At 43.0% G+C, this 25,709-nt stretch overlaps 1 protein-coding gene across 2 annotated transcripts in view; it reads left to right on the forward strand.

The window, feature by feature from the left end:
- The window catches only part of SLC2A9 (solute carrier family 2 member 9), a 689,875-nt gene that overhangs the window by 215,039 nt on the left and 449,127 nt on the right, over window positions 1-25,709 (forward strand). For both annotated transcript variants that reach the window (XM_073610132.1, XM_073610123.1), the window contains exon 7: window positions 8,708-8,840. In XM_073610132.1, the coding sequence (XP_073466233.1) occupies window positions 8,708-8,840 (133 nt within the window). The remainder of the gene's footprint in view (window positions 1-8,707; window positions 8,841-25,709) is intronic.

The following is a 25,709-nucleotide window of genomic DNA, read 5'->3' on the forward strand; positions in this document are numbered from 1 at the left end:
TTTTTGAGAAATGTTGACTGTTGTCAAAGAAATTGTTCTGATACCAAATGCTGTCCCCCTCTCAAGATTCACCCATTCAAAATATACTGAAAGATGGCAGAATAGAACCTGTTTGTTAAAGTGGAACTCTGTATCTGGACTGTATGTATGCAATGCAAGTTTGTGTATGTAAAAAAAACAATTAAAAAAGTTATTGAATTTAAAAAAAAGTGGAACTAAACTGTTGTTATCTGAGCACCACAAACTGAAACCGCTATTTACAGTAATTCATTTTTAATATTCAAAGCAAACTCACTCATCCATCCATGTCTCCGTGCTTTATTTTTCTGAGAAATCTCTTTGAAAAACACCCCTTAGCATTTCTAGCCGTGGCCATCTTGAGTAAGGGTATATGATTCTGATAGCATTTACTTCCTGGAATCCACCTGCCCTTAGCTAAGGCATGCAAGCAGGAGGGTGTGCTTAGCTGAAAAAGCCCCTCCTCCTGGGATGTATGACATCATTTTGGCCTAGGCCAGAAACCAGGAAGCAACTGAAGAAATGTAAAAAAAAAAGAAGATTAAAACAAGCAAATGTAATATACATTCCTATCCATTTACTAAAACGAACAGCATAAGGGTTAAAAATAGTCATTGTCGTTTGAGAGAGTTAAGTTCCACTTTAATTAGAGAGGAAGGAGGAGCAAATAGAAACTATGCACTGACAAGGAAGGCACAGCTCTATTAAAGCAGTAGAAAAGTCTGCTTTGTAATTTTTACCTCCAGGTAAACTTATAATAAGGCTTACCTGTAGGCTAATCTAATATCTTCTAAACGTGCAGCGTTTAGGAGATATTTGGTCTTTTGGCAGCCAGGTGACATCACCGGCGCATGCGTTCTGAAGGAACAGCATACCGGTACCGTTCCTTCAGAACACTGTGCCGTGGCTCCAGCGTGCCCTGGCCATTCAAGCTGTGGGAGCCCACAAACCTGGAAGTCCAGATTGAAGACCAGGAAGCCCTGTCAGCGGTGACAGTGCACTGCTGGAGGGCTTTGTTCTAAGGTAAGTATTTCATAATGTGCTAGTATGCAATGCATACTAGCACATTATGCGATTGCCTTGCAGGGAATTTTTTTTTCAATTCCGCTGTTTACTACTGCTTTAAGGGTCTAAATTCATCTGCATGTAGTGCCGTCCACCAGTTAGGCTTCTAGGATTAAATTACATTTTTGGTTCCACTGTAGTGAGTGGAGCAGTGATTTATTGTGTTGGCCTGTTCAGGGTTTCTTAAACTAAGCAGTTACTATAATTGAGAGGTTACCACCAGGACACCTGAAGTCTAAAGTGAATAGGGGAACAGGGGAGAGGGGTGTCTGAAAGGTTTGAGTAATTACCTGGTGCTTGAAGAGGGGGAGAGAAGGACCATACCAGAGGGAGACATGGAGTCAAGTGAACAAGAGAGCCCTGAGTGACCCATCCCAGCCAGAACGCTCGCCCATAGGTGTGTGCTGCCACAGACCAACCCCCAACGTCACTCACATGAGCAGAAAGAGAGGCTGGCGCCGACCCCTTGGCGGCAACTCACCCGGCAATCGGCGCCATTACAACCTCTCTATTGCTTGTGGAGATCCCGCCGGTGGAGCAGCATCACATGGACGCCCTACGTCTGGCGCATAGGACGTGACATTGATGCGCGTCCACCCCCCGAGTGTCAAGAGGGAGAACAGTGCGCAACGCAACTCCCGAACTGGATGAGATCCGAGCGACACCACAAGCCAAAACCTACGCCATTATGTGCACAGTTAAATATTATAATATGCCTGCCGAATATGCAAAAGTGGAACAGAATTGAATGCTAGATATTAATTAGTAAGGACTAAAAAAGATAAGCTGGGGAAAGTTATCATAAGACCACTATTTCTAGGTGCAGGTTTAATTATAGACAATAGGGCCAGTTGAATGCTATCACGTGCTTCCATCCCTTAATCTGATTACTATAATTGGGGGAAAGGGGGAAATTGGGACTTTAAATGAAGCCATGGCTCGGTAAGGTCATGTGCCTCCATCCCTGTCAATATAAGAAGGAAGAAGCAAAAGGGTGGGACTTTGAATGAAGCATGTGGTAGCAATTGAGTACAGTGGTGGGTATAAAATTTTTTAATATTCCATAAACATATTTACATTCGTTAATAACCATATACATAGAAATGCACACTTGCGTATTGTCGATTTCTAAAACAGTGGTAACTGATAATAACATGATTAAAAGATTAATCGCATGATGAGGTTAAGGATTCCACCAAAATTCACGATTGGATATACATATATTGTACAATAGCCTCTGCATAGTCTGTGATCTTTCTAATCCCTGACACGATATATAAGGTAAATGTGTATTGGCACAGTAATCTGATAAACATGTAATCATATGGTACACGGCATCTGATAGCTTGACGCGTTTCGCAGCTTTAAGCCGCTCTTTAGGAGCAAGCACGTGTTGTATCTGTATCTGAAATGGCTATTGTACAATATATGTATATATCCAATCATGAATTTTGGTGGAATCCTTAACCTTATCATGCGATTAATCTTTTAATCCTGTTATCAGTTACCACTGTTTTAGAAATCGACAATACACAAGTGTACATTTCTATGTATATGGTTATCGACGTATGTAAATGTGTTTATGGAATATTAAATAATTTTATACCCACCACTGTACTCAATTGCTACCACGTGCTTCAAAGTCCCACCCTCTTGCTTCTTCCTGAGCTAAGCAGTTGATTACTCCACACAGGGCAGGGGGATTCAGATGATCATTTGAATATTTATAAATCTGAAGCCAATCTCTGGAAGGAGGCATCCAGAAGGTGCCTGGGGAGGTGATAGATGTGCAGGAAGCCTGAGAAGAGTGTTCTTTTCCCTCCAGGGAGAGTTCCCATTTTCTTGGTGCTATTACCCCTGGAGACAGCTCCACTAAGACAAGGAATTACAGTCTGGGCCTCGGTGGCTGCTGGGCTGAGGACCTGGAGAAGATTTCCAGAGGGCACTGCACTGAAGTCCTGGCCTGGAGAAGCATCTGGTTATCTCCCTTGCTAAGGATCTACCTGTGTATGCTGGGTGACAGGCAACTCCTGGGACAGTCTGAGTAAAGACTTTGCTGGGGATTAATAGTTGTGCAAGTGCAGGAAGGGAACTAAGTGCCAGAATTGGTTATATGGACTGCTGCTGTAGAGTCCTAGATTTACTGGCCATTCCCAGCTACCATCAGAAGATTGCAATTTGAAGAGAGGAGAGAAGTTTCTCCTCCTATTGTTGTTACTGATCATTTCGGAGTATCCTGTGACCCTACCCCCACTCCTTTTAAAGTTCTTCAGCAATAAATACCAAAAAAACATCCCCTAGACTGAGCCTGAATTGTCAGTGTGCATAGGACTGTGCTTGTGTAACTGGTAGCCTCTGTAGTACCTGGGAGAATCTAGGCACATTTTCAGCAGCTCCTCCAGGGGTGAGCACTACATGATATTCACATGATTTTTGACCATAATTCTTTAGGGAGCATTCATCCTATTAAAAAAAGCTAAATTATAGACCTTTACACAGTGAAAATGAGTTATTCAATAGGAGAAAGCCTTTACTTATACAACCATATATTTAGTTGTCCCTTAACTAATGCCCCAACCCCTCTAAGTGCAGCCTACCTTACCTTCCTTCCCATTTCAGTAATATTCACTATGCGGCCCTGCTCAGAGCCAAAAACATTCCCACTGGGTTTTTTTTTTTTAAATGGCACATATGCACTGTATTCCCATCCATTCCTAGATGAATAGAGGCCTCCATGAGTATCGCTGTCCATAGGAATGAATGGGGCAGTCTGCCACTGTCAATGGGAATGGAGCAGCCACGATGCACAAATATTTCCTGCATTGACATTATGTTTGTTCATTGCCTTACTGAATAAAAGTGCATTGCCTGAACCGTTTCTGGGGGTCCTGTATTTTGTGAGGTTTACTGCTGCCGGTACTAGTTGAGGCTGTATATTATGGGCAGGCTGCATTACCAAATATAACAAATAGGAGGAGCTGCAGGTGAAATCTGGAATTGTATCTCCTAAGCTCAAGAAAAACTTGGCCTCTGTATGCGTGTTACTACATGCACAGACCAGAAAAAAAAAAAAAAAAAAAAAAACAGTACTGTAAACCTTATTAAAATAGTTTATGTAGTGTCCATCCTCATATGTTGTTCATTTCAAAATAAATCCATACTGTAAAAATGAACACTGTTAAAGCTAAGCAACCAAGGATAAAATACAGATAGCACAAATATATTATGCCTGGCTGTACAGTTTCCACAACACACTTGAATAAACAAAGCAGATTTGTGTAGTATAAAAGCACAAACTCTTATATAATAAAATATAAAGAAAAAAAAATAGTCTGCCACTTCTGTGAATGGGAAGAAGAAATTGGACATAAAAAAAAAATGTAATTATTGTAGTCAAACTTTTAACGCATTTGAAATGCTTGAGTGGTGTAAAAGGAGTGGTGGTTAAAAGCTTTGTTTAACAAAGAGAGAATTGAATTTAGCTTTTAAAAAGAAAACTACTGTCTGCTAGACTAATCTTTAAATGAATTAACACAGCTATCGATAGTATGCTTTTCACACCCTCTGAGGAAGCCAGCCATGGTGAAATGTCTCAATGTAGGTGTGGTACCACAAGACCTGGTTTGCTGCTTTCACCTGTTCCACTGAAAATTGATTCTGTAATATGCTGCATATAATAATAGGATCCAACTGCCATTGTTTTGTCTTTGTACCTGCTGGATTGTGGCCTTTACCAACTGCAATGCTAGAGCTGGACTCACTGATGCAGTTCATTATCACTGAGACCATTCCATTTTATTGTACTTATCACATCCGTGAAATGTGTATGTAATCATGCCACATGGGGCTCTATACCGACTTTATTATGAGAATACTATACACCTCAGTGTTCAACCAAGAGGCTTTACCAGAGTTGCTTGAGATGATTCACTGTTCAGCTCTGGATTGCAGTTGCTATTGCTAACGGACTACAACTACATACCTGTAGACAAGTGGAAAACTATGTAATAGTTTAGTTAGCCAGCAGCCGACCCAGGCTGGGGAAAGGGTTAAGTGTTTTAGCTTAGTTCCCTGGATTTTGGTCCTATTCGGTCCACCTGTGCTTTAAAAAAAAGGGGGAAACAGCTAAGGTCCGAGGCTGCTGGAGCAGGAACAAGAACGGGTATCAGTGGGTTCAAGTGTTGCAGGCTCTTTGTAGTTCTGCTTAAGCAATTGAGGATCCAAGCCATAGACAATGCCATAATGAACTCACAGGTATGCCTGGACCACTACATTATTCTAGTTTGGATCAGGGAAGAACGTTATTCATATTGAACAGTATGCCGCATCATGTTGAGTAATGTTTTATTAACCAATAGGAGCCTGGTCTGAAGTTACTCAAAGGGGTGCATGTAGGTTCTGTCGTATTCTAAAGAGCCTGGGTCTGTGAAGCACTATGGGGTGTCAAGTAACACTACTACAAAAGAGTTAACTCAAGATATGAAGAGCAGTGTAGTTGCTATAGGTAACCAAGTAAACGAATAAGCTACAAGCGTAGTACCTGGTGACAGGTCCTCCAGTAGTGAGGGGGGGGGTCGACATTCTGGCTCCCTCCCTAGCGGTCGGTATCCAATGGCAGCTGGACCCGAACCTGCGTTATGGAGATCTATGGCCTGGTCACAAGGTACAGGAAGGAGTTCCACCCCCAAAAATGAAAAAAAAAAAAAAAACATTTGGAGAAGAAAAATTATTTTACTCACCTCTAAATGCCTGTTCCTAGGGGGTCCCTCGTAGTCTGCCTCCTTCGGCGCCTGGGCTCCTGACGTCACTTCTCTCGGCGCAGGAAGGAAGATCGCCTCTCCCCCCTCCCTCTTGTCAATCATCTGGGACACGTGACCGGTCCCAGATGATTTTGTGGCCAGTGACGGCACGCGTCACGACTCGCGCAGTGGGTGCCCAGCTGTGAAGCCACACTTGGGCGCCCACAGTTAAAATGCCGGCGCCGCTGAGCAGAGGGGGGGACGAGTGGGGCTTTGATCCCCCACATAGCTGGACCCTGGGACAGGTAAGTGTCCGATTATTAAAAGTCAGCAGCTGCAGTATTTGTAGCTGCTGACTTTTATTTTTTTTTTCTAAGTGGGAACCCCGCTTTAAATGAAACCATGCATGTGACCCACGCTATGTACTCAGCGGGACCCTATTCTGTTACTGGGAGAGAGGTAACAGCCAAGATAGTATGGATAACTTGCCACAAATTTGGGTTAAATTGTAAGTCTTGTTAACTTGATGAACATTTTTTACTGGCAAGCTGTACATTTGCAGAGCACTCGAAGCACAAGTTTTAGTAATCACTTTTCCAACCAGTAGCAAATTTGCATGGCAAATCTCTATCAAGAGCAAAAGTGGTGAGTCTACAGCAAGAACTATGCAAGTCACAGTGACCCCCTGTGGTGGGATGACGATTGAACACCACAATTGAACCAGAACTTGCTGCAGACTTGCAGAATGTTTGCAGAGAAAGTTGATCTGGAGTCATACAATGCAGACTTGTTGCAATTGTGCAACAAACGTGTGAAGACAGGCAAGCCTAGCAATAGTTTAGCAAGTCATTTTCAAACTTGCAGCTCAATTTTTTGCTATCTGGGAGAGGTATGCTGGACTGATGGAGTGGGTGCAGGCTCAGCATGTCCCTCCTAATGCAAACATACAAGTCACACTGTGTTGTGACATGGGATAAGTCGCTTTTCAGAGGAACTCTGTTCTTTAATTACTGCACACAGTGAAGGCTCATCTCTAAGTTGGGGAACTGCCTTAATGTTAGACTTTTCCCATGACGTCAGTCTCTGCCAGGTCCCAGGCATTGATGAGTGTGCGCCGCGCGAGAGGTACCCCAACATACCTCCGAACCGTACTGGAATGGGCAGGGCCGTCCTGAGATTTCATTGAAATCCCAGCATCCCACAGATCCAGGCTAAATCCCAGAACCCAGTGCTGGAAGGTGGGATCAGGTGCAAGAGAATCGGTTCAGGTTCAGGAGGAGAGCGGGGGAATAATAGGGCGATCGCTCCTGTGTTCATAAATAACTGAAGCATAGTAAAGATATTTTTTGAGGGAAATCTATACTGTGGAAAATCAAGTAGATGGTAGATGTTTGCTGGGGAAAAGGGGGATGGGACATTTTGGGTGAAGAATAGGGGAATTATTTGCTGGGCGCAGAGGGACATTTTCCTGGGAGGGAGGAGGACGTTTTGCGGAGAGGGTGGTAGAATTAATGCTGAAGGAGTTGCCTGTTTTTTGTCATATTTGCCTGTTCTGGCCTCTTGCGTCTGCCAGATCCCATAAACTGGCAGAGACCTGCAAGCTTCTGTGCATTCATGGGGGTTGCACACAATTCTGTGCATGTACAGACACTTCACTCTGTCACGTCCTGTAGACTTTCCGGTGTAACTGTGCATGCTTGAAATTATTCTGCATATGTCATCCTTGCCTAGGTGAGGATGCAGCAAAATGACCAAATTGCTGTGGTTATTTTCATGAGTTATTGCTGAAAATAATTAGGGTAGGCTGGAGGGGTCAAATACACTAGGTGTGCAACTATACTCCAGACTCCACCTGCCTATCAGCAGCAACATCCAGGAGCTTTTGTGACTACTCAGACCAATATATACTATATTGTCAAAAGTATTAGGACACCTGCCTTTATAGGCACATGAACTTTAATCCCTGTCTTAGTCCGTAGGGTTCAGTATTGCGCTGACCCACCCTTTGTAGCTATAACAGCTTCAACTCTTCTGAGAAGGCTGTCCACAAGGTGTAGGAATGTGTCTATGGGAATGTTTGACCATTCTTCCTAAAAGCGCATTTTTGAGCTCAGGTACTGATGTTGGATGAGAAGGCCTGGCTCACAGTCTTTATGGGTTGAGGTGCATGCCAGTCAAGTTCCTCCACCCCAAACTCGCTCATCCATGTCTTTATGGACCTTGCTTGGTGCACTGGTCCAAATCATTTGGTGGAGGGGGGAATATGGCGTTGGGTTGTTTTTCAGGGGTTGGGCTTGGCACCTTAATTTCAGTGAAGGGACCTCTTAAGGCGTCAGCATACCAAGACATTTTGGAAAATTTCATGATCCCAACTTTATGGGAACAGTTGGGGATGGCTCCTTTCTGTTCCAACATGACTGAGCACCAGTGCACAAATCAAGGTCCATAAAGACAAAGATGAGTGAGTTTGGGGTGGAGGAACTTGACCTGACCTCACAAATGCACTTCTGGAAGAATGGTTAAACACACTCATACACTCATAGACACTCCTAAACCTTGTGGATAGCCTTCCCAGAACAGTTGAAGAGGTTATAGATGCAAAGGGTGGGTCCACTCAGTGTTGAACCCTACGGACTAACACTGGGATGCCATTAAAGTTCATGTGCGTGTAAAGACAGGCGTCACAATACTTTTGACAATATAATGTATGTGTCATGGTATCGCAGGTAAGAGATCTGGGAAAGTGGAAACCCACCATGAGGTCCGGGCTATGCGCTTGGCTGCCTGGCCATAGTGATGGCAGTGTCAGGGATCCAATTTGGTAGCAGTCAGTAAGATTTTTATGTATTTAGTCACTAAAAATATAATTTTCTTCAATCTTTCAGGAATCCCTATGGCCCTGCTTATTTGGATTTATTCTGATCCCAGCTGTGATACAGCTGATGGTTTTACCCTTTTTCCCCGAAAGTCCACGCTACCTTCTCCTAGAAAGGCAAGACAGCAAGAAAGCCGAGAAAGGTATGTCACTGCCAGATGAGGAATTAATGCGATGTGCCAGCGACATGTAAATATTCAAAGTTTACCTAGTCCCACTGTCATAGCAACTCTTGTCAGAACTGACAAGTGCACATTATTTTACATGAAAACATCGGCACAAATTACAAAATTAAAATAGACAAACTGGAGCATCTGCACATACCTTTTAAGCATAAATAATTTGTACTTCATTTTTATTTTGTCTGATCACAGGTTAAGATTATTTGCCCTAAATAACTTGCTGTCTGACTATATTGTATCTTTTCATGCATCTTGTTCTTGTCTCTTAAGGCTGGTTCACAACACTTGCAGTGCGGGATATAAACGTTTCCTTGTGCATATTCCACACCATACAGAAACACGCTGCCCCCTGCGGATGTGCGCAGGTACCAATAACTCCTGATGGCACCCCCATGCATCTGGCAAATTCAGGTGCTTTCATGGCCATCAGTACCATGCTGTGTGGTGTGACACAATTTATAAAACTGTGCCTGCTATACTTTATTTCCTTTAAAAATAACAAACATGTTATACTTACCTGCTCTGCACAGAGCAGCCCGGATCCTCCTCTTCCTGGGTCCCTCGCCGGCTCTCGGCCCCTCCCTACTGTCGAATGCCCCCACAGCAAGCAGCTTGCTATGGGGGCACAGAAGCCGAGCCACTGTTGTGCATGTTCATTCATATAAGGAGCTGTGGCCCGGCACCGCCCCCTCTCTCTCTTGCTTGGCTAACTGACTTTGATTGACAGCAGCGGAAGTCAATGGTGCTGCTGTTTTGTCTCAGCCAGGAGGGAGAGTCCCGGATGGCCGAGGCACTCGTGCAATATCGCTGGATCGAGATTGGGCTCAGGTATTAGGGGGGGCTGAAGTATTAGGGGGGCTGAAATATTGGGGGGGCTGCTGCACACTAAAGATTTTTTATTTTAATTCATAGAATGCATTAAAGGAGAAGTACAAATGAGCTTTGGCTGTACTTCTGTGGATCACAGGCGTGCAGGTTGTTTTGCACTCCTATGACCTGTTTTCAGCAGAGAGCGGGTTGAAGTCCACATCCCTGGACCGGCACCCGACTCAGGCTCTTAGCGAGCCGCTGCGAGCCTGAGCCGGCCACCCCCGAACATTCATCAACTGTACTGAGAATTTTTGTACCACTGTACAATTTTCATTCAAAAATCTACTAGGGTATGACCAGTTTTAGCCTAGAAATAGACATATTGATTTTTCTCATGCAGCATTCTGACAGCCGGGGACCCTTCATCCTCCAACATACGCCATCATCCAGTCAGTCCACTGATTGGTTGCACCTACTGTTCGACCAGCAATTTGCCACCCAGCACCTTTGACAAAAGTTGATCCAACTTTTTCCAAGCTGGTTGGTGCCAACCCATGGCTTGAATTTTGACCAGTTATTTATGAATCATCCAACATTCAAGGCATAGGTGGCAAGCTTTGGGCCTCAAGCACACTGGGCATAAAAAATGCTGTTTATCCAGGTTTTTTTTCCCCTTTTAGCCTGTATAAGCAGCTCTATTTTAGCCTATTTGTCTATGCACATCTAGGCGTTTACAGGCATATTTGCAGAGGAGCATTTTCAGGCTAAAAAATAAATCACAAGTGGATTTTTGGGAGGAGCTTTTTGGCAGAAAAAATGCTTGATGAGCATAAACACATAAATGTGGTGATTAGGAGCGGTCAGTGGTTTCAAGTGTACATCGATTATAGTGAAAAATTAGCAGAAGGGAATGTTTTGGGAAAAAAAAAAAAAAACCACAGTATAAAAACACATGCCCATAAACTCTTGTGCAATACATCATGAATTTTTTTTATGCTGCTTTTTCTGCTACAGGTTCTGGCAATTTTTTTCAGCCACCTAGTGTGCATGGACCCTTAATCTCCTTTTTTCCCCCTCTTATTCTGGCTTTCTTTCTCTCCATCACCTCTCTGCCTGTCTCCCGATCCATTCTTTATTTGTCCCTGTTCTCTTTCTCTTGCCTCTCCACCCTCTCTATCGCTCTCTTTTCTCTTTCTTCTCCTCCATCTCTTTACCCCTTCCTAGACCGTCTCTCTCCCCAACTTCCTCTCCTCTACTGTTCTTTTTCTCTCCTTCTCATAGACTACCATTGCAACTTCACATTCAGGCTTAGTACATTTTGATTAGTGATGCAAATGAGATTGCTATGTATCCTTCAACATGTGTCATATTGTATTCCTGCCGGGTCTCGATCTGCCCATCTGTGAAGCTACAGCAATTCTTAAAGACATGCTTGGCATCATATTTGACATTGAGATTAATATAACTACATACATTATTCTGTTTGAAGTTAATGGGTTTATTGTACAGATGATTGCATGGACAACCTGTGGCCATCCAGCTGTTGCTGGTCTACAGTACATGATGTACTGTGCAACACTAGTGCTAGAATACAGAAAACGGTTAAAGGTAGAAATTTCTCTGCAATGAATATAAAACATGCAAATAAGAAGGGTTGTCCTGATACTGATACCGAGCATTTGCCCAAGTACTTGTACTCGGGCAAATGCTCCTGATGCTTCCCCCGATACCTTGAGAGTCGGCAGTGATCGGCGCGTGGGGGAGTTACAAGCTTCTCCCCCCAACCCCCCCCCCCCGCTTTCAGCTGCTTTAGTGAAATCTATACAGCGGTATTGGGGCTTGTAACTCCCCCACACGCGATCACCGATGACTGTCACCGCATCCTCCATGCCCCCTCCATGTCCTCCTCCTTCCTTTGTGTATGGACAGAGTCAGCTGACTCTGTCCATTCACATGACTGAAACATTGTAACCTCCTGTAATTACGATGTCTCAGTTTATGAATGGAGAGGAGTCGCTGTCTTCTCTCCATTCATTTTCAGTGCAGCTGAGGCTGCAGAGAAAGGGACTGGGGAATCTCTATCCTCGGTCTCTTTCTCTGTCTCAAGGGGGACAGACCCCTGATATCTCACCAAAGCCCCCCAACAGGGCTGATAAAAAAAAAAAAACCACCACACACACACACACACACACACAGAGACAGCGTCCACCCCCTCCCCCCTAAAAAAAAAAAAAAAAAAAAAAAAAAAAAAAAAAAAAAAAAGAAGAAGAAAACAACAACAAAAACACTGCCACAAGAAATTAAAAATAAAAGTACCAGTAATCGGTATCGGCGAGTACTTGAAAAAAGTATGGGTACTTGTGCTTGGCCTTAAAAAAAGTGGTTTCGGGACATCCCTATAAATAACTATAGATAAACAGGGGGCAAGTTTAGGAACAGCACTTTTTTTAAAGAGTAGCTTCATTTTTGTTGGGAAAAAACAAACCCCTTTGGGTGCTCGATGTACATCACAGGGATCGTAACAAACTTTGAAGCCGATTCCTACCTTTTGCTGCTCTAAAGGAATAGCTTTTTATTTCATTAGACTGACTCCAGTGGCGGCTGGTGAAATTTTAGGATGGGGGGGGCTCCAGACCCCGCCTTTCCTTTTTTGACCCCTCCCACTTGGTGAAAACAGGCGTGGTTTCAGCGAAATAGTGAGCGTGGCTCTAAGGTGGTGTGGTTAGCATCTGAGATGAACGAGGGATGGAGGGAGAGTGGGATGGAGGGACAGCAGGCCCAGAGCCTACACAACAATAGAAATATGTTTATTCTATAAAGTTTAACAATCAGCAGATAAAGATACTCCAAACACCTGGTGTTAGCACTTCAATCATCCCGGCACCATGGTTGTTATGGTGTCAGGATGATTGAAGCGCATTATTTCTATTATTACATTGTAATATAAAATGAAATCATTCAACTCACCATAATGCAGAATCAGTGGGAGCCCTGAGCGTGTCACTAGCCAAGTCGTCTGCCACCAGATGCCTTCAGGTGTCCCCAGCGGAATCTGTCCTTACATACAGCCTGTGTTACATCAAATGCAGCCTGTGTGTCAGGGCTGAGCTCAGCCCTTCCTTCTGAGCTGGCCGCTCAGCTGTCGGCTAATTGCCAGCTCCCATTTCTCTCCACAGTTACCCAGCTGTTGATTCTGCTCGTCAGTCCTGCCTACTTAAAGCCATCCAGCTCACTTGATCTCTGCCTTCAACATCCTTTGTCAACATCACAGAGACTCTCCTGCATTCCTGTTGAAGACTTGCTCGGCTGACGTTCCTTCTGGCTCCTGATCCTGCTTGCTGTACTACTACGTTTATCTCTGGCTCTCTGACATTTGCTTGGCTGACTACCCGATCTGGTTACTGAACTCTGGCTTGTTTTGACTACATTCACTCTGTTTACATTGTTATAATAATAATAATAATAATAATAATAAAAAATAATAATAAACAAGTGTGATTTAACTATACTTCTGTCTCAGTCTGATTCATGGTTCCTGATAGTAGGCGAAGGCCATGAATTCAGAAGATTCAGTCAATCCACTTGTTGGTAATATTTTTTCCAGATTGGATGAGCAAGATCACCACATGGATCAGTTTGCCATAGCATTACAAACGCTCCTGAGTTGCACGGCTCACCTGGAAACTCCCACTGTAGCTGTTTCGGTACAACCTGAATTGCAGGCCGTCCCTGCTGCTATGCCAGTCTCTGTGCAGGCACCCGCCTCGAATATTACCTCTATAAGAGGTATGTCTGGTTCCGCTCCGCTTCCCCAGCAATTTGGGGGCAATCCAGTTCAATGCAAAGGGTTTCTCAACCAGGTTGAGATTTACTTTGAGATGCTGCCCCAGGCGTTTCCCACGGACAGAAGCAAAATAGGTTTTGTGATATCTTTGCTTTCTGAGAGAGTCTTGGCCTGGGCAAACCCTCTATGGGAGTCGCAAAAACCTGTTGTTTTGAGTTACCCTGAGTTTGTGGCAACCTTTAAAAGGGTATTTGATGATCCTGCACACTCCGCTTCTGCTGCCAAGTGCCTCATGTCCATCAGAGTACGAGAACTGTTGCTGGCTACGTCATTGAATTCAGTACACTGGCAGCAGAGGTTGTTTGTAACAATGAGGCCCTTGTGGCTGCTTTTTCTCATGGTCTATCGGATTCCATCAAGGATGAGATAGCAGCCCAAGATATACCCACTGAGCCGGAGAGGTTGATCACGTTTGCCATCCTCATTGACTCCAGACTCAGAGAAAGACTCTTAAGGAGCGCTTGCGGAAGCCTCCTGTACATTTGTCTCCAAGCTTTGCAGTCCCACCCGTGCCTCCCTCACTTCCCATGCCTCCTGGTACAGAGTCGGTCAGTGAAAATGAACCCATGCACTTGGGCTTCATGCGTCTTTCTGCGGATGAGAGAGCCCTTAGGAGGAGGGAGAGATTGTGCCTTTGTGGCCAGGCAGGTCACTTTTTGAAGTCTTGTCCTACCCGTCCAGGGAACGCCTGAACCTTGACGTCCTGTCATGGACAGACCTTAGGTGGCGTGGTTTCATCCTTAGTTATCCAGAAGGATAAGCCCCTGGTTTCGGTCACCCTTTCTTGGGCTGAGTCGTCCATCGAGATACAGGCTCTAATCGACGCTGCAGGCCTGTTCATTGATGCTGCCTTTGTATCGCAGCACTTGATTCTGCTGCAGCTGCGTGACACTTCACTTGCCATTGAGGCTCTTGACGGGAGACCTCTACAGCCTGCTTATGTGACTAATGAGATGGTTCCGTTGTCCATGGCCATAGGGGCTCTTCACCATGAGATAATCCAATTCCAAGTTATTTCCTCACCTAGGTTTCCGCTGGTTATTGGTTATCCTTGGTTACTGAGGCACAACCCTTCTTTTGATTGGCTCTGTGCTGTTCTCTCCTGGTCACCACAATGCAGTGAGACATGCTTCCAGAAGGTAGCCAAAGTCCTGTGCACCTCTTCACTCTCCTCCCTGCCGGATGAGTACTGCAATTTTAGTGATGTCTTTGGCAAAGGTCAAGCTGGTAGTTTGCCTCCACACCGGCCTTATGATTGCACAATTGACCTTCAACCTGGTGCCATACCCTCTCGTGGCCGGGTTTACCCTTTGTCGGTCTTACAGGATAAGGCCATGGAGGAATATGTTGTAGACACACTCTCGAGGTTTCATCCGCAAATCCTCGTCTCCTGCTGGTGCTGGTTTCTTCTTTGTGAAGAAGAAGAGTGGTGAACTGAGACCTTGTATTGATTATAGAGGTCTGAATCGTTTCACGATTAGGAATGCCTACCCAATTCCGTTGATTACAGAGTTATTTGACCTCCTCAAGTGAGCAACGGTTTTCACAAAGCTTGATTTGAGAGGGGAATACAATCTCATGTGGATTAAAGAGGGTGACAAGTGGAAAACTGCGTTTAATACCAGAACAGGCCATTATGAGTACCTCGTAATGCCTTTTGGCCTTTGTAACACCCCGGCAGTTTTCCAGGAATTTATAAATGATGTCCTCTGAGATTTGTTGCAGTTATTTGTGGTGGTTTATCTCAATGATATCCTCATATTTTCCAAGTCCCTGGAGAGCCACCACACAGATGTCTGTCGTGTGCTTCAGAAACTAAGAGAAAAACAAACAAACAATCTCTATTGTAAACTGGAGAAGTGCGAGTTCCATCGTGAACAGGTTAAATTCTTGGGCTATGTCATTTCCACTGCTGGTTTTTCGATGGACCCAGAGAAACTTTCGGCAGTCCTACAGTGGCCCCGACCCGTGGGTTTACATCTTCTGCAGCATTTCCTGGGCTTTCCCAATTATCATCGGAAGTTTATTCGTAACTTCTCGTCTCTGGTCAAGCCCCTGACTGCAATTACGAGATTGGTGACAGAGCTGTTGGCGATCATTTTAGCCCTGAGAGAATGGAGACATCTCCTTGAAGGTACCACTGTGCTGGTTCTCATTCTTACTGATCATAAAAATCTCACATTCTTGTCTGAGGCTAAGCGCCTCTCTCCCAGAACGGCATGATGGGCTCTTTTCTTGTCAAGTTTTAATTACATTGTAACGGCTGACGCCTTGTCACGACAATTTTCCTCCACTTCCAAGTTGGAGTCAGTTCCGGTTCCTGTGATTTCTCCTGATCGTATTCTCACTAGGGTTTGCACCAGTCTTACTTCTCCTTTGGGTGACAAAATTCTTGCTGCTCAGGTCGATGCTCCTCCTGAGAAACCTTATGCTGCTTTGTCCCAGAGAGTCTCCGTACTGCCGTGCTCCAGACTTACCATTCTCCCAAGGCAGCTGGCCACCTTGGAAGGAATCAACTTGTTTGGGCCATTTCCCAACAATTCTGGTGGTCTACTCTGCGGGCTGATGTAACTGCCTTCATAGCTGCCTGTTCCGTGTGTGCTCAGAGTAAGACTCCACGACACCTTCCAGTGGGCCTCCTACAACCCATACACAATGAAGAGGCCCTGGACCCACCTGTCTATGGATTTCATTGTGGAGTTACCCAACTCCCAAGGCAACACTGTTATCCTTATGGTGGTTGATCGGTTCTCAAAGATGTGTCATTGCATTCCACTTAAGAAGTTGCCCACTTCTAAGTAACCAGCTTCCATTTTTGCTCGGGAGATCTTTCACTTACATGGGCTACCCAAGGTGATTGTCTCGGACAGGGGTAGTCAGTTTGTCTCCTGGTTCTGGTGAACCTTTTTTTGCACAGTTGGGAATTCAGCTTGCTTTCTCCTCTGCTTATCACCTGCAGTCTAATGGGGCCACAGAACGAGCCAATCAGTCCTTGAAGCAATTCCTACATTGCTATATTTCTGACCACCATAACAACTGGTCAGACCTATTACCGTGGGCAGAGTTTGCTCACAACAGTGCCTTGAATTCTGCTTCCTGATTGTCCCCATTTGGGCACAAGTTCAGGAGGCTTTGCAACATGCCAACAATAGGTACAAACTCCATGCTGACATACCATGACTTCCTACCAGGTTGGGGACAGAGTCTGGCTGTCGTCTCGCAACTTCAGACTTCGTGTTCCTTCTTTGAAGTTCGCACCTCGGTTTATTGGGCCTTTCCGTATCCTTCGCAGGATTAACCCAGTGGCTTACGCGTTGGACCTTTCTCCTTGTATGTGCATCATGTCTCCTTATTGAAACCTTTGGTCTGCAACCGCTTTACCACCTTTGTGCCATGTCCTCATCCTATACAGGTTGAGAACCATGAGTAGTATGAAGTACAATCCATTGTTGACTCCCGTAGGTTCCGTGGGTGCATACAGTACCTGGTGCATTGGAAGGGGTACGGTTTGGAGGAATGCTCTAGGGTCTCATCCTCAGACGTACATGCCCCTGTCCTCCTCCGTGATTTCCATAGATGTTTTCCCCTCAAGCCCGGTGTTCCTCTGAGGGGGAGGGGTCGTTGAGGAGGGGGTACTGTCAGGGCTGGACTCAACCCTTCCTTTTCTGAGTTGGCTGCTCAGCTGTTGGCTAATTGCCAGCTCCCATCTCTCTCCACAGTTACCTAGCTGTTGATTCTGCTCGTCAGTCCTGCCTACTTAAAGCCGTCCAGCTCACTTGATCTCTGCCTATGCCTTTGTCAACATCACAGAAACTTTCTCCTGCGTTCCTGTTGAAGACTTGCTCGGCTGACGTTCCTTCTGGCTCCTGATCCTGCTTGCTGTACTACTACATTTATCTCTGGCTCTCTGACATTTGCTTGGCTGACTACCCGATCTGGTTACTGAACTCTCGCTTGTTTTGACTACATTTACTCGGTTTACCATTATTATCATAATTATTATTATTATTATTATTATTAATAAACAAATGTGATTTAACTATACTTCTGTCTCGGCCTGATTCATGGTTCCTCATAGTGTGTCCCATGACGTGCAGCCTGTGTCCCATTAAGTGCAGTCTGTGTCCCATTAAATGTAGGCTGTGTCACATCAAACCCCCCTCCCCCTGTTCTCCACAGGAGCACAGCGGTACTTACCTTGCTGTGTTGTCCTCTCCTGCGGTGTCTCCTTCAACTGGCAGCGGCGTTGGAGGAGTCCGCTCTTCATACTTCCGGTTTTCTCTCTCTCGGGCGCAATAGGAGAGAGAAAACAGGAAGTGACATCTAACTCAGATGTCAATCAAACCGCCCGGTCATAGTAATAGATACTACGAGCGCCGGGCGGAATCTACTCGACACTTCGGAAAGCGCCACAAGGCGGGACAAAAGCCCACTAATGAAGCGCTGCGTCTGCAATCTCGTGATTGCATAGATGTGGATCTTCCCATAATGCACTGTGTCTGGCGTCCGAACACAGTGCACTTAAGGACCTTTTTTAGTATTTTTTTTTCCTTTTTTTTTTTTAAGGGCCAGTTTTAATTTTTTTTTTTTTTCCCTTTGTGATTGCCTGGAGGGGGGTGGCGCCCATGCACCCCCTATGGACGGGCCGCCATTGACTGACTTGACTGACTGACTGATAATCACTTGGTGCACTCTTTCCATAAAAAAATGTTTTCCATACTTCTCTTTTGAAGGAACATTGTTTCTCTACAGACTTTGTAAGAGTCTCAGGAAGAGCAACTGTCTGATTGGATGCTGCAATCCCTGGTGACCTTTGAAGGCCAACTTAGGTGGGACAGTGCTAATAAATACCAGTACCTTACTGGGGTTGGCACGCATTGTGCGAGTGACTAGAGTAGCGAGAGGAACTATGCTGGTTAAGACAGTGATTTAGCCCCAGGGTCAAGTTCCTGCATGAGGAGAGACAGTTTAGGGACATTGCTGTATTCTCTGCTATCCACTGACCAGAAGACTCACTGCATAGTTACTGTTCATTCTCCACTTGTATCGCCACTCCACCAGGTTACCCACCCTTCTTGCAGATGCAGTGCCCAGTAATGTAGTCCATGCCTGTGTAATACAGTGCCTTGAATAAGTATTCATATCTCTTGAAATTTATTACATTTTGTCATGTTACAACAAAAACGTAAATGTATTTTATTGGGATTTTATGTGATAGACCAACACAAAGTGGCACATAATTGTGAAGTGGAAGGAAAGTGATAAATGGTTTTCAAATTTTTTTACAAATAAATATCTGAAAAGTGTGGCGTGCATTTGTATTCAGCCCCCTTTTACTCTGATACCCTTAACTAAAATCTAGAGGAACCAATTGCCTTCAGAAGCCACCTAATAAATAGAGTCCACCTGTGTGTAATTTAATCTAAGTATAAATACAGCTGTTCTGTGAAATTCTCAGATGTTTGTTAGAGAACCTTAATGAACAAACAGCCTCATGAAGACCAAGGGACACACCAGACAGGTCAGGAATCAAGTTGTGGAGAAGTTTAAAGCAGGGTTAGGTTATAAAAAAAAAAATATCCCAAACTTTGAACATCTCGTGGAGCACTGTTCAATCCATCATCTGAAAATGGAAAGAGTATGGCACAACTGCAAACCTACAAAGACATGGCCATCAACTTAAACCGACAGGCCGGGCAAAGAGAGCATTAATCAGAGAAGCAGCCAAGAGGCCCATGGAGCTGCAGAGATCCATAGCTCAGGTAGAAGTGAGTGGCAAGCAGAAAGCCATTGTTGAAAGAAAGCCATAAAAGGTCCCATTTGCAGTTTGCGAGAAAACATGTGGGGGGACACAGCAAACATGTGGAAGAAGGTGCTCTGGTCAGATGAGACAAGAAATTTAACTTTTTGCCTAAAAACAAAACGCTATGTGTGGAGGAAACTAACACTGCTCAGCACCCTGAACACACCATCCCCACCGTGAAACATGATGGTGGCAGCATCATGTTGTGGAGATTCTTTTCTCCAGCAGAGACAGGGAAGCTGGTCAAAGTTAATGGGAAGATGGATGAAGGGCAATCTTAGAAGAAAACCTGTTAAAGTGTGCAAAAGACTTGAGACTGGGGCAGAGGTTCACCTTCCAGCAGGACAACGACCCTAAACATACAGCCAGAGCTAAACTCTGCTAAAAGCCTATGTGTGCATGGAAACATAGGCTCACATGCAGGGGAGTTTAGAGAGAAAAAAACAAAACAAAAACAAAAAAAAAACCTTACACCCCTAGAAACAGCTGCAAAAACATCCTGTGTGCATGAGGCCTAAGTGTACTATTTGACATCCTATCCTGTTTACAGATAGTCCTAAAGGTTCATTAAAAGAGGGTTGGCTTTTCATAGTTCTTAGCAGTTATCCCAACTGATATGCCGCCGATAAATTCTCTTTTGCTCTTTGATCCCTTGGGCAGCAGCAAAGGAAGTATGACTACCACCTCAGACTGTAAACCAAGGAATCTGATCAGCAAGGGAGCAATTAATATTCTAAGTGCTGGGCTGTGCACACCAGGTCTTCTAGAGCCCAAAAGTAATAACCCTTTTGCATTTGCCTTGGACTCTGATGATGTCCTCTATTTGCATTTTGCAAGACTTGTCCACGTGATTAATGAAATTGAGTCAGTTTGCCTGTCTTTGCTCTTTCACTTGACATTGAGATGGGAATGAAGTAGAATGAAGTAAATGAAGACATGATGGTTGTGATGGCATGTTTTTGATTAAGAAGAAGATTTGACAAGGATTGATATAGCCCTTGGCTTTATGTTTTATCTGCTAGGAGGGATGCAATTACTTCTGTAATTATGAAATGCTGCTGCCAGCAGGTTTTATGTTTATCTATTCCTAGCTTTTGGTTGGCGCTTATGTTCTGCAATTATTTACATGTAATACTAGTGCCAAAACAATTCATTATATTGCCTGTGGCCTGACTGGCTTTGCTTGCTGTGCAGCTCAGATTAATGTGATTTTTGCTACACATTATATATATTTGTTTATTCAGTTCATGCATAACTGTAAATCAGAAAGTGGTTTAATATGACAAATAGCCTTGAGACTAGTGACCTGGCACAGGCAATCTTATAATGGGCTTTTTCGTGACGGATGAGTATGACTGAATTGCAAGCCAGGGCATGCAAATAGGGTAAGGCCATTATGCAGAGTGAATTAGTTTTGATTAAGGTAACACTGATAGCCAGTCTACTTGTTTGTATTATTGGTCTTCCATGAAAAAGGTGCAATAATAAAAAAACACTTGCTTATTTCTAATGTCCACTTGAGACAAATGTAAAAAAACAGCTTTGTCCACATATATACAGTATATTCTTGGATAAAAAAAAAAATCAGTAATGACCTGTATAGCATCTTTACTTTAAATTCTTATCTACATGTGTGTAGGTAGCAGACAAAATTGAGTTCAGCAAAGGGCTGAGAAGATATATATATATGTAGTAATCTCTTGCATTACATATGGGTAGAAGTGAAGTTGAGGCTCCAAAAGAGAAATTTTTGTAACTTTACAAAAAGGAACATTACTGTCTGGAGTAAAACTGTTATTAATATTTAAAACTCTAGTATGGGAACCAGTGCAGTAAGTCTCTGGCCAATGCCCTTCAACAGCAGAGAGTGAGAACGTTTATTTCCTTTATCACCATTAGTGGAGGTGTCCAGACCCCACTATCAACAAAGATAGCAATTTCTCAAGAAGACAGGAATGCCATCCCTTGACACACACACACACACACACACACACACACACACACCTACATCATTTTTTAAGATAAACCAATAAAACCTTTTGAATTAGCTCAGGCTATCAAAAATCTTTCTGCCTTTTTTGGCCCATTTCTCTATTTTACCTAAGGAAGGGAAATATGCCCAACATTGCTCAAACTACAGACCTATATCCTTGCTCAACATTGACCTGAAATTATTTGCCAAATGTAATTTGTTCATATAAGGGTGGCTATCCTTGTGAGCAATCCAGGACTGGTGAAATGTGTCAAAAGGGGGATCCCAGTTGAGGACATTGCTGTATGCAGTAATTTTTGTTGATAACTAGTAATTTTGTCAAAAGGAGCGGAGAGTGGAGTTCGGCTGATATATCTTTTTGTAATTCTGATGGGAAGTGGAGACGGACGACAGTGGCTGGCACACGGGTTGTCCATGTACAGGAGGGGCATGTTTTGAGAGGAGCTGTGGATTTGGATATGTTTCCATCAACATAAGGTCCCAATCTTCTTCCTCAATAACCTAGATGTTACCATTTCCAATCTGCTGGCTGACCTTACCACTTATATTAGCTACCAAAATTTTGAAGCTTTAAAACCTTACAAGAGTGCTGGAATGGGCACAATGTCGTCAAGTAGTGTGTAGGGAAGAAACAAGCCATTTCTCCCTCCCTGTTAGGGCACCCTCCTGTGGTGCCCAGGGGTTCCAACTCCTGACCTCCACAAACACCCTTCTATAGCGGTAACCTGGAAGCCTTTTACTGCCTATGGAATCTCCCCCATCTCCCTCCCCCTATTTCCTGTCCTAGGACACTCCAAGTTCTCGCTTGGCCTGCATGACACAGAGCATTCAAATGGTATAATCTATGGGTCTTGCAGCTCATAAGGAACTCCATCTGTTTTATGGCTGAACAAATGCTACAAATCCTGACTTCGTGCCCCTGGGCCCTCTGAATATCCTTTAGCTGTCACCCAACTCTTAATCTTGACCTAAGAGCCTCCAAACACCTCTCTCATTTGATCCAAAATATGTATGTTTTCTTACTTCTTCCTCCTTCTTATATCCTCTGTCAGTAGATACCAAATTGTTACACTTGTACCACAGCCCTTCACGGCTAAACTCCATGTACCCTTCCATAAAAACCTAACCATATATATATTGATTGAAGTGTAGAGGAGAACCACACACAGCTTACAATCTAGTGTCAGCAAACAGGTCCTCCCACTGACCTTGTATATATAAAAATAAAGTTCAGATGTGTTCTGACTGATCTAAGGAAGGGTGCTACCAAATCAGCCTGAAACGTAATCTTTGTCTGAACAGATGATTGTAATGATTTTGTTTGACTCTACTTGCTTTGTAATCTTTTTCTAAAGATTTGATGGAATAAAGCAACAAATTTTTAAGTGCAGCAACCTTTGGAAATATATATATATATATTTCTATTGTTTTTCTAGTCTATTCTAATTCGATTTTCGAAATTCTCATATATATATATATATATATATATATATATATATATATATATATATATATATATATATATATATATATATATATATATATATATATATATATAATATAATATAATATAGATAGATAACCATTTTCCGAAATTCAAATTTCGTATAGAATGATTTTGAAAAGATTAGAATAGAATAGAAAATAATAAAAAAGAATAGAAAAACAAAAGAACAGAATAGAATAAAATACAATATATGTTTTTCTAGTTTATACTTTTCTATTATTTTCTTTTCTATTCTAATCTTTTCTATTCAAATGTGATTCAATTCTATATGATATTCGAATTTCTAGTCTATTCTTTTCTATTCAAATTCATTCTATATGAAATTCGATCTTCAGAATCCATGTTCTGAAATTCGAATTTCGTATAGAATGAATTCAAATTTGAATAGAAAAGACTATTATAGAATAGAAAATAATAAAAAAAGAAAAGAAAAGCATAGAAAAACAATAAAACAGAATAAAAAAAAATATTATATATATATATATATATATATATATTCTATTGCTTTATGATTTTATATTCTATTTTATTGTATTTTTTAGAAAATCGATTTCTATTGTTTTCAAATTCGATTCAAACTTGTTTTCGAATTCGATTATGTTTTCGAATTCGATTCGAATATGTTTTCGACTTCAATTCGAATATGTTTTCGAATTCGAATATGTTTTCGAATTAGATTCGAATTCGTTTGCTTTTTTTCAGATTCGTTTAAATTCACCACTTTTGTAATCCGGAAATTCGGATGCATCCGAATTTCCGAATAATGAAAAATTCGTCCGAATTTCGATTCGGAATGAAACGAATTGCACATGTCTATTGTATGGTGGGAATTATGCTACCCTGTCTGGCGTACCCTTCCTTCCTACTACCCCATCTCCCCCCCCTTTCCCACTTCCCTGTTATCCTTGCTCCTTTCCCAACTCAACCAGTAGCGACATTCCACCCCCTCTCTATAGTTCTATCACCACCTCCCTGTTCTTGTCATATGACTGAAAAAAACCCAAAAAATTAGAATACCTTACAAATGTGTCTTAGGGAACTATCATGCCTTCTACCATTTCATATGTAGGTACTGATCATACATCAATAGATGTCACAGTTATCGCTCCCCATCATATTTATGGAATATCCCTGTACCATTCCATTTTCTTTCCAAGTGCATCTGTTATTTTGGTTGCCCATAATCCTCTTCATTGAAAACGGAAAAATGTATACTTACCTGATGGTAATTTTCCTTTCCTGATGCAAAGCATGACAGCATACATGAATGGGATATGCCCCGCCCCTCGCCCAATCAGGACTGGTTATACTATATATAAATGTGTCGCCTCCCCCCCCAGGGGCATTCTTGTAACTATACTCAAATGCGAAACCCACAAGGGAGGGACCTGTATGCTGTAATGCTTTGCATCAGGAAAGGAAAATTACCATCAGGTAAGTATACAATTTTCTGTTTTCCTGACACAAGTATGACAGTATACACGAATGGGGTGTAACACGCCAACAAAACCTACAAGGGAGGGCCACGCTGAAGCATTTGAATCAACAGAACTGAAGTCAACTCCCCTGCTTCCAAGATTGCTTAATTGACTTTGCAATAGACAAAAAAATGGTTTGTAGTATATGAACCTGGTTGGCATCCTGTAAAATTCTGGACCTCTGAATTTTGCCCATGAGCACGCTACCCATCTGATAAAGTGAGCTCTGCACTAGATTGATGAATTTATCTTCATCCTATAAGCCCCTTAGGCTAACCTGACCCAAGATAATGCCATTGTCCTAGTGGACAGTGAAAAGTCTTCTTCTGATACTGCCAGGCCTGAAGAGGCCACTGTCTGACCTTCTAGAGAAGGGCCTCTTCCATGTATTTCTTCCACATAGAGTCCATTACTCCAGCTTGTGATGACGCAGACATTTCAGTTTGGATATCCAGGAAGGGTGATGTCTTGACCCAGAAGGAAGGATGCAGACCCTCGTCTGGTGCTGGAGAGGAAGAAACCAGAGCTATTTTGTGTGATTACGGTAGCAATGAGGTAGTTTACCGCTTGACACTTGGATCTCTGAAATAATTCTCCCAGACGTAATATCCTTAAGAAATACTGCTTTAGTGTCACTGACCCTATTGAAGTAGTCTGGTTCAGAAGAATGGAGGAGTGGGACAACCTTCCCAACACTAGTTGCACTGCAAGTTCTAAGGGGAAAGAACGATCTGTACCTGCCTTTCGTAATTGGTTCCCCCAGATATGCGGTGGTCACTGGATCTCAGGAATTGAGGACCTGACCAAGACTTGACTACTGCTCAATCCCTTATCTTGTGAACTGTATTTTAACCCTGATCAAAAAAAAAATAATAAGTGATAAAAGAAAAAATTGTGGCGCTAAAACTACACGACAATAGGTATTTAGACAACCTATTGTACGTAAATTATATATACCCCAATTTCACCCTGTGACAAGTGAAAATAAACGAAAATTAAAACAGAAAATAGCTGTAACACAGATGAGTGTCGATTAAGTGTTCCAATGAGTTACTATTCAGTGTATACTCTTCTTGTTTCATCCACCACACCACTGTGCATGTGATTCCTCTCCCCTAAAGAAACGCACTCACTGAACTCCAATGCCTACACTCTCGTGTTAGGCTAAGGCGCTTTCAAACCACATGGGTAGGGTTTATTATGAGTATCCAGTGTCCAACCGTGCATATAAGGGATCTGTGGGTAAGGAATCTCTCCTCCAGCATGGAGTGTTATCTTCTGAGTAGAGCACCTCTCCTAATGGGACTGCGCACCTGTCTTTGATGGTGTGATATATTCTGATATATATCTATCTCTATATACAAGTTAATTTTTTTTCCTCATTAATGTACACAC

The sequence above is a fragment of the Aquarana catesbeiana genome, linkage group LG01, assembly GCF_042186555.1.
Source record: "Aquarana catesbeiana isolate 2022-GZ linkage group LG01, ASM4218655v1, whole genome shotgun sequence".
Lineage (NCBI taxonomy): Eukaryota > Metazoa > Chordata > Amphibia > Anura > Ranidae > Aquarana > Aquarana catesbeiana.